An 18,923-nucleotide genomic window follows, 5' to 3' on the forward strand; every position below is an offset into this window, starting at 1 on the left:
TATGCACGCTAACATGATGGGGTTTGTGCAGGAAGTTAGTATCAATGGGAGGAAAATACCTGCCTTGAGGGATACTGGAGCCTTCTGCACAAAGATTGAGAAGATGCACCGTAAGTCTGAGGAGATTCTTCCTGGTACCAAGGTTACAGTTTGGTAGTCAGTGGAGAGGGCATGAAGTAACCTCTTGCCTAGGTTGAGACTGAGCTCAATGGCAAGGCGGCCAAAGGGTAAGGTGTAATCAAGGTGCAGATTGTCTCTTAGGCAATGATTTGTTTGACCCTAACCACTGTTAGTACCTCTACTAGTTGTAGGTGTTACGTTTGAGTGAGCTGGAATATATATAGTTGGTCCATTTGACACCCTCACAGTTAGACAACAAGTACATTTTAGTTGTGGTAGATCACACCATCAAGTACCCTGATGCAGTACCTTTGAGGAGCACAAGTAGTAGGGAGAGCTCTCTTGGGGATTCTTTCTAGGGTTGCATTTCTGAGGACTGTAATCTCAGATCAGGGAGCCAATTCATCTTATCTTATATGAGAAAGATGTGGGAGAAAGCTGATGTGGCATACCACTTCTCCATAGCATACCACCCACAAACCAATGGTTTGTAGAGAGGTTTAACAAAACACTGAAACCTATGATGGAAACTTCCCAGAGAACCGCACAAGGCAGTGGGATCTTTTCCTTTTATGCTTTCCAAGAGATTCTGCAGAAGGGGGCAAGGTTCAGTCCCTTAGAACTTCTATATTGACACGTGGTTTGTGGTACACTAATCGCAGTAACAGAAAGCTAAGAAGGATCCTCATGGTCTCCACAGAAGGATGTGGTAGACTATTTCATTGGCGTCTGGAAGTTGATGGTACAATACATGAATCAAGCAAAGGGAAACCTTCAGGCTAGCCAACCACTGATGGAGTGGTATTACCAGAAAGCTGCACTATTTGTTAAATTATTTTTCTAGGTAGACATATTCATTGTTACAGTACTAGAATTTCTCACCTGTACTGTGGTTTTCTACTTAGACGTCACTGCAACAGTGAAAAATAAATGTTTGGTACTAATGACATAAGACAATTTTAACATCAAGTTTCTACATGTCCTACTTTTAAATACCATGTGCCCTGTCTTGTGGGTGACAAGGCCTACATAAGGGTGACTTGTTTAAATTTAAAATGGAGGTTTTGACCTGAATAAAGGTTTTATTTTTGACAAGTCTATTTGCAGTATTTACACAGCTATAGTCACGCTATACCGGTACGTTTGAAGTAATGTTTGCATTGCCACTGTAGTGGATAGCGCAATGGGTTCTGCAGTTCACAGGTGGCATTGAACTTCCCGGCCCTGGGCACTCTTTTTAACATATATTAGGGACTTGTAGGTAAGTTAAATGCAACAATTAGGAGTATGGCAATGTCATTATTTTGAAAGTAGGAGAACAGCACTTCACTACTGGTTAGCAGGGATAAAGTGCACAGTTTTAAAGCCAGCAAAATATGGGGTCCAGCAGAAGGCGGTTGCCAAACACTGAAAAGACAGATTTCCTACACTCCCCTTGTACTTCAAGACATTATAGATGGGAACATTTGCAACAGGGTGGGGTGTGTGTGCTTGAGGGAGGCAAGGTGTTATGACAAAATTAATTTGTATAGAGTAGTTGAGATAAGAGTCATGTAAAATTCATGACATTTAAATTTTCCTATGTATGCACATCTGTTAAGAATGCATTGTAATAATGTGAATTATGCATGGGTTTCCACAATATTTATAGCTATGTGACTTTTTTTACATTAATTTTACATTTGTTTATTTTTTACAATATTTTATAATGTGGTTTGTATTGCGGCCTGCAATGTCTAAAGTTACCTGAATATTTTTTCTTTACTTTGTAGGTGTTGGGCTTTGTATTGGTAGTGTTTTCTTTGCCTCCATTCGTTTCTATGTGGTTCCCTTGTGGTGCAGGTCTGTGGCCACATGAAGTGTGTGACATAATCCAAGGCTTGGGTGGGATACATTTGAGCCAGTTTGGGCTGTAGTATTGCTGGAGTAGACATGGGTGTAACTTTAGTGAACTGATGGCTTAATTTGTTAGTTCAACTGTCACCTTACCTTATGTGATCATTAGAAAGAAGCTTTAAGATGTACAATTGAGAAAGGTGATTTTGCTCCACCTACATGTTGAGGACCTTGAGTACAAGATTTAATTGGATAATACTGGTGTGACTATGCTTTTAGTGCTGTATTTCCCATCCACCTATCTCATCTCTCTAGCCTTGTGTCCATTTTAACCAAGAATGAGGCATACAGCATGGTGCAGGATGAGGACCAGTGGCTGGGAGAATTAGGGGAGCGCAGGAAAGGTATGTGGGGGGATTTGCTGTAACTCAAGGGCCCCCTGGAACTCCAGTTCCTAAGTCCTTCTGGATTGGTTGCTGTAGTCGCTGAGCGCCTGGAACATAACGAGTTTGTTTGCAACTATCCCATCACTGGGATTTCAGTATTTCTCAATTATTTTAGTATGGAATGCAGACGTTACAGAAGTAGTGTAGCATTCATAAAACACAATCATACACTCCAAATAAATATTCAGCAGCTTGATATAAATAATTTAAACAAGATGCTATGCAATGTATGGATCCAACAGGTTGTGCAAAGTTTCACGTGCAAAAGTTGTGGAAATAGTTATTCCTTTAGTAAGCAGGAAAAAGCAGTGCACACAGTCAGTATTTGATTTTTATCTTTTTTTCTTTTGATTGGCTCAGCACATTACTGACGAAACCCCTTGTTATTTGTGTGGTTCATACCCCCGAGTGCTTTACGCAGCAGCGACTTTCTATGGTTACAGGGGGTGCGGTGGCGCATGCGGGGGGGGGGAGGATAAAGAAATTTTAATAAAAAAATAAAATAAAATAAACTTACCCCTGCACTGCTTCTCGTCGTACCGCTCCTCTCTTCTGTCCTGCAGGCAGGCACAGGCTCCCAGCCTGCCCTGCGCCAATCCTGACACTGCTCAGTCCAGCATCAGGATTGGCTGGGAGTGCCCAGCCAGGGCGTTCCCAGGCAGACTGGGAGCCTGTGCAGGCTCTCTCCAGCCCAGCAATTGTGTTGCCGAGCTGGAGACAGCCTTCTGCTGACAATTATGGTCCCTTCCTTATGAAAGGTTTGCAGGTTCTGCTGTTGTCGGGGGAGGGGTGGCAACGTTCCTTCGCCCACACGGAGGGGATGTGCTGTGGTGCTTCTGGGTGTTCTGCATTGTGACAGTCACTGGGAGCCACTAATTTGGCCTGCTATCTCAGTTACTTGTAATGTTTCTGTCTTGGGGTGCCCTCTACTCTTTGGGCCTGATTCACAAAGGTACTTACATGTAGTAAAGTTACGAGTGCGGAGTCTCAGCACTCATGACCGAGTCATCACTAAGTCGGGGCGGAATCTCCGCACTGAGAACTGCAGCGCGGAAATTCGGACCTGAGTGCGGAGGCTCCACGCCTGTAACTTTACTACACGCAAGTACTTTCGTGAATTGGGCCGTGGCATCTACCCTTACCATGTATGGTGCCTGCATTCTGTACCCCACACAGTGGATATCTCCAGGTGTTCTGTACGGACTGAGACTGCATTGTGGAGCCCTGTAGTTTTCAATGACTGTACTCATGTACTGTGGCTGCTTAATCATTCATTGTACCGTGATTCTCTCAGTTGGCCCCATTGGCCTACCTCCAGGCACTGTACAGTAGCTACCTCTTGGAATTCTGTATAGTATCTTTCTCCCAGTGCCCTGTGTGGTGGTTGCATTCCACAGCTTCCTGGAGCGCTATGTGTGTACTGTACTCCGTGCATGTGTACTGTACTAATGCAGGGTGCCAGTGCAGTGCACTATGCTGCACTATAGTGTGGCTACCTCCTGTTGGACTGCATTGTGGTTACTTTCAGTTCTCTGTGTGTGGCTGCCCCCACTGCTCTGTACAGTGGCTCCATCCTGGAATCCTGTACTGCCTCTGCCTTTTGTCTGGCAGTGCACTAAACTCTCAGTGCACTGTGCCATGACTGTCTGCCGGGGCCTGTAATGTGACAGCTTCCATTTGTCCTCTATGGAGATGTGTAAGGGTGAGCAGCAGAGTCGCTCTCTCCCAGTGTCCTGCTTGGTTGTGGTCTGAATAGTGCTCAGTACAGTTGGTGCTTACAAACTCCCTGTATGATAGCTGCTTCCAGGATGCCTTACCGGATAGTAAATGAGTTTCTGTATGGTGGTAGGCTAGGATGCACGTAGTGTTGGCTGCACAGATCCTTGTACTGCAGGCTTGTAAAGTGGTGACTTGCCAGAGCCCTGTAGTGTGGGAACCTACAACAACAATATCTTTGTCTTTCTCTTGGAACAATCCACCTACAAGTGTTCACTTTCCTGCAATGAGCATTACCACCTTGTGCACTGTAATGAGGTTTCCTCCCAGCGCCTTCAGCTGTGGTTGCTCTTGGAATATAGTATGTTGGCTACCTCTGTGTACTGTATATATGGTGGCTGCCACCAGCAGCCATGAGCAGTGGTTGCCCTCTGGTAGGCGGTATGATACATGTGTCCTGTTTTCTACAACTTGAAACAGGGGGCCTTACTTCTAATACATGTACATGTGTATTTATTCTAAATAGGGTGGAAGGGATACCTGATAATTTCTGGCAGATGCCTGCACCCACCAACTTCTAAATAACTGTGCTAATCAGCAACAATGAAATAGTGGACGGTGACAATGTAAGTCACTAATTGCTAGCCTTGGTAATTTGTTAGGGAAACAATAACTTGTGAATTTCCCTGTGCCCTAGATGTGGTGATATTTGAATATCTTGTGCCAATTTGTTTGGTCATGTGCGAACGTGGATCATGAGTGTTTACCATGGCCTAGGCTCGGATTGTGGTCTTGCTAAGACTGGGAGGGGTGACCAGAGCGCTACCATAGAGTGGCGAAAGCCTGCGATCTTCACCTGGTGTTAATTAGCACGAGCACCGTGGTGGCAGCATATCGTGTTTTCAGTAATAGTGATCAGTAGAGAGAACATGCCTTTTAACCTGTGTCACTAGAGTGATACCTTCAAGCTCACTGTTGTAAAGTTCTGCTGTTGTGTGCTTAGTTTAATTTGGCAGGCATTTGGTGGTATGCAGTGCAGGACTGCATGCATGGTTGCACTGGAATGTCAGTGTGCCTATGAACGGGTACAGTACATCAGAGTCAGCATACAAGGTTGAAAGCATGGGCTAGAGTGTATGTGTGTTTGTGAATGTGTGAATGGCTTAATAGATGAAAGTTTCTGGATTCCTTTTAAGAGACTCAGGGATGCTGGAGGAGCTTGTGGAGTTAGAAACCCCCCCAGACAAATTTGGGATTTTCTGCATTCTTGATTGCTGGGTGGGACCCATATATTGGTAGAAGGAAGTGCCAGGCTCTTCGGTACACATTAAAAGTGGCTTTTTGATTTTTAAAGAGAGGTAAAAGGGGCCTGGGCACCTCTCAGGATGGAGATGGGGCTGATAAGAGAATCATAAAGAGTAGGGCCAGGGTTCTTTGTAACCCTTTGATACACATGTCACTGAGGCTGACATCCAGTTGTGATCCTCTAGTCACTCCCATAGCCTGTGTTTGGGGCTAATCGTTTTAGAGACACTCCTGATGTGACAGACTGCTCCCTGGAGCAAGACAGATGAATAGGCAACCCCCAGGACACAAACTTGTAAGACAGAGACACTAAAATACACTTGTGTCTGGAAAAGGATAAAAATAGGAGCTTGAGAATCCCACATTCCCAAACTGAAGTTGTACATTATTGTGGAGAAGCTCAGCACAACATCTGCCGGTTGTGGTCAGGACTAATGACTATGGGTCTGCAAGTCTCCCATGTTGGGTGAGGGGTCACCAGTGCGAGTGAGGTCCAGTGTGGATCCAGCTGAGTGGATCCCAGGACTTGGAGTGTGAGATTTTGGTCCAGCAGAATCAGCGCATCTCTTTGGTTGGCTACCTATGTTTTCTGTGGCGACCCCCTGTATGCTGAGCAGGAGCCATGGAGAAGATTGTACTGCTACACTTATTGGGCCATCTTCCTGCGTGCATTAAACACGACCCCCGTTTGCCAGATGGGGTTGTGGTGAAGCTTAAGGCCATTGCCCCGGTGCAGCGCTATGTGCAGTGTTGTGTGCCTTGCTAATTTTATTATAGACCAGTTTGAGACACTGAATAAAATGAAATTGGTTGTGGTAAATTCAGGGGAGGGGACTATGTTAGGAAGCCAGGGGAGAGTGCTGTGGAATCGGGCTCTCGGGTCTCCTTAGCACAGATCTATCCTAGACACACGCTAAGTTTTCTTTAATGTTCTTTCTAGAGCTTTCTAGATACACTCCCACCTTTTAGTGTCTAGAATGCCCAAGATGTGTACACAACCTCGAATTTCTAGGGTACCATTGTAAATAATTCCAGGAGACAATCCCCTGAGTGGGATGAGTATAGCAGAGAGCCTGAACTTGTATTTGGCTCTTCAGAAAGCTCATATCTGAGCAAGATGAAAAGGCCAAATAGTTTGAAAGGGAGAAACTGAGATTAGTTAATCAGGAACAAGAGGAGAGAAGGTAGAAGAGAAAGGAGAATTGGGTGCTGAAAGAAAAACAGAAGGAAAGTGAGGAGTGGGAAAAGGGAAGGCAGAGAGAGCTAGAGAGGGAAAAGATAGCTTTTGAGAAATAGAAGCTTAGGATGGCAGCCACAACCACTAGATGATCCATGCTCAAATGAAGGGAGCTCTGAGTATGAGGTATCTAAGACACCTGCCTTCATGGGAAGGTATAGTGTAATTGGAAGGATGCCCAATACAGACTAGATGATCCATGCTCAAATGAAGGGAGCTCTGTGTATAAGGTTTAGATAAATACAGCTCAGTACCTTTAAATGTTCAAGGAATGAAAGACAGCAGATGGTGTTCTGTTTCAGACATGGATTCATGGTGTATCACGAGAATGGAATGGGTAGGTGAGAAGGATGAAGGCCAATGATTTTCAGGTTCTTAACCACTTGATGTTCAACTCAAAGAGGAGTGTCCTACCCTGCTTAGGCAATACCTGTCAGATCACAAAGAGAAGGACCCAGGGTAGCTTACAGTGTTAGCTGACATGTGGTTAGCTAACAGGGTGAGCAAGGGGGTGGAACAGCACAGACTAAGCCAAAGGGGGAGAAGAGCTTCCTTGTGTGGTGCCAAATCTAAGAAAAAGGGACAGAGTTATTCCCATGGAGCTTGAGGGTGGCCTTAGAAAAATGGGAATGGTAATGGTGTTTCCAGTAAGGATGATCATGAGGTGGGATAGCAAGGAAGTTCTTCCAAGCCTAAGACAGTAATTTGCTGCAAATGCCATCAGGTGGGACTCTTCAAGAGAAACTGGTGAAAGACACTGTATCACCTGCACCCGTGATTGCAAATATGCTTCACATGATTAACGGTAACCAGAAGGGTCTGGTTGCCCTGAACCTAGTGGCTATGGACACCTGGGAGATGGACCCATATGCTCTGAAGGATATGCACGCTAACATGATGGGGTTTGTGCAGGAAGTTAGTATCAATGGGAGGAAAATACCTGCCTTGAGGGATACTGGAGCCTTCTGCACAAAGGTTGTGAAAATGCACCGTAAGTCTGAGGAGATTCTTCCTGGTACCAAGGTTACAGTTTGGTAGTCAGTGGAGAGGGCATGAAGTAACCTCTTGCCTAGGTTGAGACTGAGCTCAATGGCAAGGCGGCCAAAGGGTAAGGTGTAATCAAGGTGCAGATTGTCTCTTAGGCAATGATTTGTTTGACCCTAACCACTGTTAGTACCTCTACTAGTTGTAGGTGTTACGTTTGAGTGAGCTGGAATATATATAGTTGGTCCATTTGACACCCTCACAGTTAGGCAACAAGTACATTTTAGTTGTGGTAGATCACACCATCAGGTACCCTGATGCAGTACCTTTGAGGAGCACAAGTAGTAGGGAGAGCTCTCCTGGGGATTCTTTCTAGAGTTGCATTTCTGAGGACTGTAATCTCAGATCAGGGAGCCAATTCATCTTATCTTACATGAGAAAGATGTGGGAGAAAGCTGATGTGACATACCACTTCTCCATAGCATACCACCCACAAACCAATGGTTTGGTAGAGAGGTTTAACAAAACACAGAAACTTATGATGGAAACTTCCCAGAGAACCGCACAAGGCAGTGGGATCTTTTCCTTTTATGCTTTCCAAGAGATTCTGCAGAAGGGGGTAAGGTTCAGTCCCTTAGAACTTCTATATTGACATGTGGTTTGTGGTACACTAATCTTAGTAACAGAAAGCTAAGAAGGATCCTCAGGGTCTCCACAGAAGGATGTGGCAGACTATTTAATTGGCCTCTGGAAGTTGATGGTACAATACATGAATCAAGCAAAGGGAAACCTTCAGGCTAGCCACCCACTGATGGAGTGGTATTACCAGAAAGCTGCACTGACTGGGTATCAGGAAGGTCAGAGGGTGATGGTGCTAAAGCCTCTTTGTCCCAGAACTTTGGAGGACAAGTGGTGTGGGCCATGCAAGGTAATTCAGAAAGTTTCCGAGGTAAACTGCTTGGTGGATACAGGTGCCGCAAGGGAACTCTAGAGGGTGTTCTAAGTGAACAGGCTGAAGTCTTACCTCTGGAGAGATTACAGAGTGAACATCATGGTTATGGCAGTGGACATGGAGGACGACAGTGAGCCTCTTCCTGACTTATTGCTTAATGAGAGGAGGGATGACACTGTGGAAGGGGTTCAATAAGTCCTAAGCAGCAGATAGCATGCAGAGAGGTGTTGGACAGTTTCTTAACCTCTTCTCGCTGGCTCCAGACTTGACACCGGTCTGTGTGCATAAGATAGACACAAAAAACAGTCTGTGAGTAAACACCCACATTTACAGATTATTTGACTGGGTCCAGGTATGCATTAAGGCAGAAGTGGCCAAGATGTTGAACCTAGGAGAAAATTAGAGCTCTCTTAGTTCATGGTCTAGTCCTGTAGTACCAGTACCCAACCAAGGGTCTACTGACTTGTGGAGCAGATGAGCTTGTGGATTGGTCAGGTGCTGTACTTGAGTTCCTTTGCTATGACCAGTGGCTATTGGCAAATCACATCAGTGCCAAGGAGAAGAATACACTGTCTACACCAGAGGGGCTGTATCAATTAACGGTGATGCTTTTTGCATTGAAAAATGCTCCTGCCACTTTTCAGTGCCTGATGAACCATGTTCTTGTGGGGCTTTAGGAATTCTGTGTGGCCTACCTGGAGGACATTGCAGTGTTTAGCAACTCTTGACAGGACCACCAGAGACACCTAGGACAGAAGTTGGCCAGGCTACAGGTTGCAAAACTGACAATCAAGGCAACTAAGTGTCAGTTCTGCCATTGCTTGTTTGGCATTAGGTCTGTAGTGCAAACAGATTATAAGACATGTAAGTGGTTAATGGCAATGAAGGGGGAAATTCCTAAGATGATAAGATTGACTATCGCTTTGCAAGGGTTAGATTTTGTAGTGAAGCACAGAGCCAGATTGAGCCACCAAAATGGTAATAGAATTTCCCGCTGGTTTTACCAATCTGACAACCTCCAGTTTAAGAATTTGTCTGGCGTAGTCTGACCTGGATAGTGCAACTGTTGGGATGGAAATGTCCCTTGCTTGTAAATGGATGTGCTCCCCTGTCCTGAGTGCCCCAGCTGCAGTAGTATATGGATCCTTGGTAACAATTGTTTTGGTCATGAGTGCACATGGATAATGTGTGTGCGCCATGACCTAGGCTTTTCTCATGAATTGCGGTCTTGATAAGACTGGAAGGGGCACTCAGAGCACTACCCTCAGGTGGTGCAAGGGTACTGCCTTCACCTAGAGTTAAGTATCACAAGTGCGGCAGTCGCAGCATACTGAGTTTTCAGCAATACTGATCAGTAGAATGAACAGACCTTTTACCCATGCCATTGGAGTAGTGCCTTCTGACTCACTTCCGGTAAAGTTCTACTGCTGTTTGCTTAACTTCCCCTTGGCCTGCATTTGGTAGTATGCAATGCCTGACTGCACATGCTTGTGTGTGCACACTGAGATGCCTGTGTGCATTTGACAGGGTAAATTACATGAGTTTTAGTGTGTGCAGTTGCCTGTGCACGTTAGAATGTATACCTTTGGAAAGGCTACAGTACATTAGAGTCAGTGCACAGAGTTGTGTATGTGAATGTGTGCACTGGAGTGTATGTGTGCCTGTGAAAGGCACAATACATGGAAGTCTTTGGATTCCATTTTGGGAGACTTGTGTAGTGTTGTGATCCGACGAAGGACGCGGGCCGTCATGGGCTTGAGTGCAAAGAACCCGACCCATTTATGGCACAGGGGATCCAGAGTGGAAGCAGAGGGTTGTTGCTTGTGGCAGGGGATGTGAAGTGGGGGCTATTGGTGGTGTGGGGCCAATCCGTTTTGACAGATGCACCAAAAGCACTGGGCTATTTGGACTTTGAATAGCCATGGTTCGAGTTTTAAAACTCACATTCTCTAGAGGGGCCTAGTCTAGATGTTGGGGAATAACTCCAGTCCGTAGATCGAAGAGTGGGGCGCTAGTGACAGCACAGATGGTGCCAGACCTTATGAAGAGTGTGCTATTATTTAGTGTGTATTGCGTTTTGCTTTTTCTGTGTATGAATACTACTTTTTATAAAAGCAATTATTTGGCTGGACATTCATTTATTGAAGTTATTAAATGTATGTTCGATTTTGAGCCTGTGTACTCCTTGCATCTATCTGTTCCTTGCGAATCCCTGACTGCTCAACTTGTGCTACTAATGAGAGTCTAGTGCGTAAAGGATACTTGACCCAGGTGCTTAGAGTACATAGCAGGCCGGTCCCAGGTACATCAGGAGTAAACAGCCTCAGCCGCAACAGTTGGCGCAGTAACTCATCCATGCCGTGTGGTCCTCTGAAAGGGGTTCTGACAATGCCTTATCCATGAAACAAGAAAAGTGAAATAAGATCATTGAAAAATATGGGACGTAGCAAACTGCTGTCAGTCCAATACACAGTTAAAGGGGAAGTAGGTGAAATGGTAGATGGTTCTCACATTCCATATCTGGAACCTCTTGGTTTATGCTCCCTCGTGGAGATTTAGGGGGTCATTCTGACCGCGGCGGGCGGCGGTCGCCGCCCGCCATGCGGTTACCGCCGAATGACCGCACTGAGGTCAAAAGACCGCGGCGGTCATTCCAACTTTCCCGCTGGGCCAGCGGGCGACCGCCAAAAGGCCGTCCGCCGGCCCAGCGGGAAAGCCCCTGCAACGAGGAAGCCGGCTCCGAATGGAGCCGGCGGCGTTGCAGGTGTGCGACGGGTGCAGTGGCACCCGTCGCGATTTTCACTGTCTGCAAAGCAGACAGTGAAAATCTTTGTGGGGCCCTGTTAGGCGGCCCCTGCACTGCCCATGCCAGTGGCATGGGCAGTGCAGGGGCCCCCAGGGGCCCCACGACACCCGTTCCCGCCATCCTGGTTCTGGCGGTGGACACCGCCAGAAACAGGCTGGCGGGAAGGGGGTCGGAATCCCCATGGCGGTGCTGCAAGCAGCGCCGCTATGGAGGATTCCCTGGGCCAGGGGAAAACCGGCGGGAAACCGCCGGTTCCCCTTTTCTGACCGCGGCTTTACTGCCGCGGTCAGAATAGCCCAGGAAGCACCGCCAGCCTGTTGACGGTGCTTCCGCCGCCCTCCGCCATGGCGGTCATGGACCGCCAGGGTCGGAATGACCCCCTTAGTGCCACCAGAAGCCTTAAATGGAACTTTACTTATGTTTATCCATGCATCTGGTTACTAAATCCAGTTAGTTGATAAAACGTGGGAAGGCAAAAACATTTCAAAACGTATAAAAGTAATCCTTCATTCCCAGCACCCAGAAAGTCATTCGCTATTGAAAGGGCTGAAAATGCCTCAGCAATCCAGTGTCATCAGTGTATATCTGTACTGGGTCACTATTTGTGTACAGAATAAATGCAGCAGGAATGGGAGGCATGACAATTTACAATAAAACAGAAAAGAAGAACTAGTCCAGGGCTTCACATTGAACCAGACCAACACAAATCTTTAAAGGGACAGACTTGGACTACTGCCACTTGTTAAGGAGAGATACATTTCAAGCAATTGTTCATGCCATATAATCTTCTCCTGCTCCCTAAGGTAGACAATATCCAGGTAAAGGAGTGACACCTATAGTGCTATGTCCCATGACCGGGCTGGACTCCGAAAGATCAGAAGCTGACTGAGACTAGAAGCTGTGGTAGGCCATTGTCATGCAAGAAGGGCTGGTCAAAATGGTCTAATATTGCTGCCCTACAGCCTTTCTTCTCCTTTCCTCTTTGATCTCCCTACAATGCTACAATGTTCCTTCCATCCCAGAAATATTTGCTTTATCTTTTTTAGACTGTCATTCCCAACCCTCCTTCCCTTTTTCTTAGACATTTTTCACTGTGCCTCGCATTAGCCAATGCTTTTAAAAAAAAAAAAAAAATTATATACAAATGCAACATACTTATCTATAAGGTTTTCAACTAGCCCTGTTAATCCAATGGTCCATTGAGTCATTCAAATTTTAAATCCGCCCACCGCAGCAAATAGCATGGAGCAGTGGATCAGCCAACTGTGTACTTTTTGAGACAAAAACGTATGTTTGCTACTAGCCATGTTTTAAATTTCATTTCTAATATTGGTGGATGCCTGCCAGCTTCCCCGAGAAGAAGGTTTTACAAAATCCACGACTGAACAAATTAAACATTGTTAGAGCCAAAAGGCTAGTGTCCAATCGCAGACCTATTAGTTTTTGCAAATGCTTGTTACATTCTGTTTTAGTAGAAATTTATGCTTAAATGTAAACAGGAGAAAATGATCACCTTACCACAATCCCACAAAAGTCATAACAGTGTTACGGAGTAAAGGGGGCTTGGAAAAGGAGCCGCTTTGCATTGCCCTTTCAAGACCTTTCTGCTTAGTCGGTGGTGTCGAACATGAGGGGCAGCACCAGTAATATGGACGGACATACAAGAAAGCTAACAATGATGGCAGCAGATGCTTTCACATTTTAATGACTTTTTACATTTTTTTCTTTTACATGCAAAAACATTGAGACATCACGGTACAGTAACACGGGTAAAGATTGAGGGCAGGTAAGTGGCTTATTTTCACTTTGTTGTGGGTAGGCCCAGGCACATAACATGGGTAAAGGTGTTCCAAAACTATCCTTAGCGCAAAACCACCGCCAAGTCCATCTTGTAGACTTTCAAAAGTTGTCGCTCCTGATAAGAATTACATTTGGAAGATCCAATGTAATTTGGGGTGAAAATCAGTGATTGATTCCTTTGGAAGCAACTAATAAAATCTGTCACTTATCAGCTGACCATGAACGTGTGAAACTTCAAGTCATTGGCTGACTGCTCAAAACTAAAGATGAGGACAGGTTTTCTGAAGAATGGTACCAATTTGCCATCACGGGAAATTACATTACTAAGAATTCACCAAACTGACTAGTCACATCGACCAGCATTTTAATGCATTACCCCGTTTAGGTGTCTAAAAACTGCAGTTTCTGAAATTGTATCATGTGTTTACTACATTCTTCTTATAATATTATTTCATTGGCTTCCAGATCTCTTTGAAGGTGCCTCCTATGGTGCTGAAACATTTCTGTCTGACAGTGGTTTCAGAAGTGGGATTTCAGAATAATGTTAACCAAGATTCACCACAATACTACTACATACTGGAGGCCTGGAGGGAGGAGGGAGTGAGTGGGGGGAATCTACTCTCCTCCGACAGGAGGATGTTATACCTGTAATACTTTGCCTGACCTCGAAATGGTCATTGTTCAGGGCCAGGCAGCAAAGTAAGCTAAACAAGAAGTATCTAATTATGATGTCTCTGATTGGCTGGTTAGTGGCTGCCTTCAATGCATTTCGATTGGCCAGAGCAACCCATGATTGAATGTGTCAAGTAAGCAAGGAGGTCCAAGTGATCTTCCGCTGTAGACATTATGCACCGTGTATTGATTTTTAATACAGAAATAGAGCAAACCAGAACAAAACATAACAAAGGCCCCTTCGGTACGTCATATTCCATTAGATATTATACCTCTCCAACTCCTTCAGTATTCTTTCTTAAGACTAGCATTGCATTTTTAAGAATATTTATTATTTCTAAATAGAGAAGTAGAAAGTAGTACTGCTGCCCTATAAACAACTATTTTAAATTGAAACATTTGGTGCTGGCATACAGTAGCTGTCACAATGTTACAAATGGATGTGACATTACAGAGAGGGTGAGATGCCCAGGAGACTAAGATATGCATCTACCTCCCTTGAATGGACAGCACATTCCCACTAGTGGTCATTGTAAAGTAGATTTTTAAGTCAATATGGCAGGTAGTCTGCCTTGATGTGTTTGATGGTTTAAGATAAAATCACTATGTAAATGATTTCTAATTAGAATCATTATTTTTACGTGGCTCTAATGTGGTTATCTTAAAAATTTGGCTTTGATCGCCATCATGGACCCACTGGACCTGCCAATGGCCTTTGTGCTTATTGTTACCACATTTTACTCTACAGCCACACATATTCATAACCCTTTCTGTTAAAATCATTTACTTAAGTAGTTCCACGTCTTCACTTATCATCACTTCTCATGTCCAGCCTCTTGCACTATGATTATACGATGTTTTGGGTCTTTGGTGTAACAATATTGCATGTAATCTGGCAATTAACTACAGAAAATGAACTATACATTGAAATGTGGGTTGGTGTGTTACAGTCCTTTCCTCACTTTTACAAAGTAGGGGGCTTAAACTACAAATATAACATTTTCCTTCCAAAGTTTGAAAGATTAAGCCTCATTGGTAGATAAAAGCAGACAGATATTTGTAATGAATTACTTTCTTCTTATATTCGCTAAACATTGATCTGAAACTACCACTTTGCAAAACTGACTGGACAGGCTCTAAACACAGTATACATTGTGGATCACTCAATCTTTGTGATTGGACCAGGGAGGAGGTTTGAAGCAGTTTTGTGCTTTAAGATGCAGTTATCAAGAGGGTCAACTGAGTTATTTTCCATTATGGAAGTTTTCAGACGGAGAATAGAGAACTTTTGCACAAATCTCAGCAGCTCCTGTGTAAGTTCCAGCAAAGCGATATCTGGATTTTCCTAGAAGAATATCCCTCTTTGACGTTCACAATTCGGAAATGTTCTCTGAGCTCTGGTCTTTGCCCTGCCAGGGCATTCATAGTGAGAGTCTGATAGCCCTCTGATGCCTAGTCTTTCTGGAAAAGTTCTTGAGTGCATCCACACTGGCGATGACCTGCATCTCGCCCCATGTCTGTGGTCAGGACGTGAAGTAGGAGCTCTGCATGGAGTACAGGCGGTCGATGGGGTTCCCCACCCGGGCTTGAAGGAGGTTAGCTTCGGGTGTGGACAGCAGACAGTCCCCCAGGTGACCCATGCTATCACTGTCGAGGTCGTGAAACACTCCTTCTGAGTCTATGATAGAAGTGAATTTCATATTAGACATGTCAACCATACATAGAAGACATTAAAGTACTCACACATATTACGACCAACATGCTCACTCTCACAATGTATACAGGCGTCTCTCAATTTTGCCACCACATTTAATGACTTTTCCACTATTTGCCAGTATGATTTAATGGGATATTAAACTACCACCTTAATCTAGAGTACCTGCAAAATCTCCTAAAAATCATTAAAAAAAAGGCCTGCAGTACATCTGCTCACTGTAATTGGGTAATATCAGTGATTTGTATGTCTGTCTTGACTAGCTCTGCCGTAGACATTATGTGATGAACAGAAAAAGAGCTTCAAGAAATGGCAACGACAGAGGGGCTCTGTCTCTACCCAAATGTAGTTTGTCTTGAGTACAGATATTGATTTAGAAAAAGATGTGCACTTTCGCCGAAAAGACGTGCGTGTAGTGCCCTTTTTGTTTTGTAGAAAAAGCTTATGTTCAACACAGCAGAACTCAGTTATGGTAACAAGACATTAATGGAGGGTAGATGCATGAACTGTCTATTGGGAAAAAGTGACAACAAAAGCAGTAGGTCAGACTTATTTATCGTGAAAAGCATAGGATAAAGTCAACAGACTTTAAGGTTGGATTGTCATTATACTGTGTTGAAGATTGTAGATAGCTATTTTGTTTCCATGACATTTCAGAGATTACTTGGTAGGCTAGGTCTTTAGTGTTGATTACTTCTGTGACAAAGTCTGGAGTAGAATATTTTCGAATCGGTACTGATGGGAGTTTATGGGCAGGCTAATGCAAAATATAGGGGGCTGAGTTGGTTGTGGTTACTGTGAGAAATTGTGTTACTGGTTGACTGGGGTGTAAGCCCTGCTCAAGCAGCAACCATAATCCTTGTCAGGGTAATCCACAAGCAAACCCCAAATTACCATGTGTTCACCCCTTGGTAGTTTGTTGCACAGCAGGTAGGCTTGACTTAGAAGCAAATTGTAAAGTTACTGTGCAACACTTCAGACAGTAATAAAGTGAAAACACAACACAAAAAGTATCCTGCTCCAAGTTAGAAAGACTGAGCAAAATTTAATAAGTAAAACAAGATCGGAGTTATTGATTTTTAAAGAATTTAGTGAAAATAGTGCCAAAGTGCACAAAGCACCAACTCAGGATCTCTGGTCGCACTGATCAGGTCAAATTCACAAGTTTAGGCCGACTGTGTTGGAGCGCAGGTCAGCTACAGTAACCAGGTTAGTCCTGATGAAGTTTTAGCATCTCAGGACAGGGCCAAGAGTCCCGTTCGCATTGGAGAGGGCCGTGTGGAGCAAGGAGATCATTGTGGAGACTGGTGATATATACCATAAAGAGCAGACTGGGTGTTCTGACAGGTGAGCTGGACCGTTGCATCAGCTGTGTCCCATGAGCGTTCAATGCTGGAGTGCGAAGAGTCGGGCTGGTGGTGCTTGGCATAAAATCGCAGAATGAGCCGCAATGTTTTGGTGTGAATGGGCTCCTTTGCATCTCAAAGACACCAAATGCTTTATTTCAGCTTGCTGGGCCACACCAACGGTCCAGGAACTGAGGAGCACAACGTGGGTGTAAGAAACTCACTGCATCTGGGTCAAGGGGCTGATACAGGATGTTGTGGAGCCTTTTATGTCCCTGGCGCTCCGATTCAGGATGCTAGCAGACTAGCTCTTGGAATTATTCTAGTGTCCTGGGTGTAAGGTGGAGTTGCAGGTCCAGGTTTCCTTCCCAAGGTTAGAGGGCAGCAGGTCAGCACAACAGGGCAGCAGTTGCTTCAGAGCAGCAGTCCAACAGAGTGGCAGTCCTTCCAGCAGCACTTAAGTCCTTCTTCCTGGCAGTGTATCCACAGGCCTAGAACTGTACTGAAGAGTTGGGGTCTGAGTAGCAGTAGTTATACCCAGTCGGTCCATTGAAGTAGGGAGAAGTTTCTAGAGGCATGCCTTTGAAGTGCACAGGTGCCCATCTTCCTGGCCCTGGCTCAAGACTAACTACAGAAGATATGCAGCCCTTTGTGTATAAACAGTACAAAGCTTACTCAAGTGTAAGAGGGGTTATGCCCAGCTCCTCTCTCCTATCCTGCCAGTGATGGTCCATCCAGTCACAGCTAAGCTCCTCATTGTGTGTGGCTGTCTATTAGGAATGCACAAAGCCCTTCTGTCACCAATACCTAGTCATGTGACCCTGAGACAGGCTGCAGGCACCCAATGGCTAAGACAAGAAAATGCCAACTTTATAGAAGTCAATAACAGAAGAAGGAAGCCCAGTATACCCTTGTGGCTTGGGTAATGAGATTGTAACAGGTAAGAGTGCCTACAAGAGATCTTGTTTAAAGGAGAAAACCCCTGCTCTTTTCTCTACCTATTTATGTAAGTGCATGTCAATCCATTGATTACACATTTTTTTATACAGCATTTAATTATATAATAAATTACAAAATCACTGAACTATCAGCTTATTTTAAAATGCATGCCTTTGGTTTTTTGCACTTTTTGGAGTCTTCATCGGATAAATTATCCCAGCAAAATCACGGTGGTCATTCTTTCCTTCAAACAAGTCACTATCATCTGGACTCTGTTCTTTTTAAGAGACTACAGATGTATTCTTAAAATGATTTCTTCAGTGTTTTGAATTCACATTTTTAATATATAATATCTGCAGGGAGCATTCGGGTTTTCGTATAAACAACTTCGTCCTGGCTCTGGTCCTGTGGGTGAGTTCTTTCTGAGACCGAAATGTCCACACCCATCTTTCTTTGAAAATTGTTTAGAATCTATTAACAAACTGATGTTATGTTATCCACACATACATGTTCCTGATATCCAGAAAGTGGGCATTTAGTATCTTGCCATCTGTCTCCAATATCCTGATGCAATTGTATATCACTGTATTATAACAGACAAAGTCAAAGTACTGGAAACAGTGGTTACAAAACCCCTGAATTAATGTGTTTTGTGTTCAACTCTACAACCGACTCTTAATACACAGTCTTTCAATATATACACCTACTTATGTGATTTATTTCTTTGAACTCTAAATTCATTGTGTTAAATATGAATTGCATTAAATTGAAGCTAGATGATAATAATCAGCATCAAGGTAATAGATTTAAATAATTTCCCTTGAGGGCACTATTACCTGTTACAACTTTCCAAAAGGGACATTTTCAGAATCACAGTGTAAAATTTGACCTCACTGTAAGTTAGGATTTTAAATTATGATTTCGGAGACATCAAAGATTAATTAGTTAACTGTTTCCATTTGGAAATTACACTAATAAAATATAATAAGGTAACTCCAATGATATTCTCTGGGAGAGGTAGGCCGTGCAGTAGTGAAAAACGAATTTAAG

General features: G+C 44.2%; 1 protein-coding gene across 1 annotated transcript in view; it reads right to left on the minus strand.

The window, feature by feature from the left end:
• Positions 1–13,132: 13,132 nt before the first annotated feature.
• LOC138292902 (LIM homeobox transcription factor 1-beta-like) overlaps positions 13,133–18,923 on the minus strand; it is a 485,502-nt gene continuing 479,711 nt past the window's right edge. The window contains exon 8 of the mRNA XM_069231774.1: positions 13,133–15,552. Within this exon, the coding sequence (XP_069087875.1) occupies positions 15,398–15,552 (155 nt within the window). The 3' untranslated portion in view covers positions 13,133–15,397. The remainder of the gene's footprint in view (positions 15,553–18,923) is intronic.

This window comes from Pleurodeles waltl, chromosome 4_2 (assembly GCF_031143425.1).
Source record: "Pleurodeles waltl isolate 20211129_DDA chromosome 4_2, aPleWal1.hap1.20221129, whole genome shotgun sequence".
Taxonomy (NCBI): Eukaryota; Metazoa; Chordata; class Amphibia; order Caudata; family Salamandridae; genus Pleurodeles; species Pleurodeles waltl.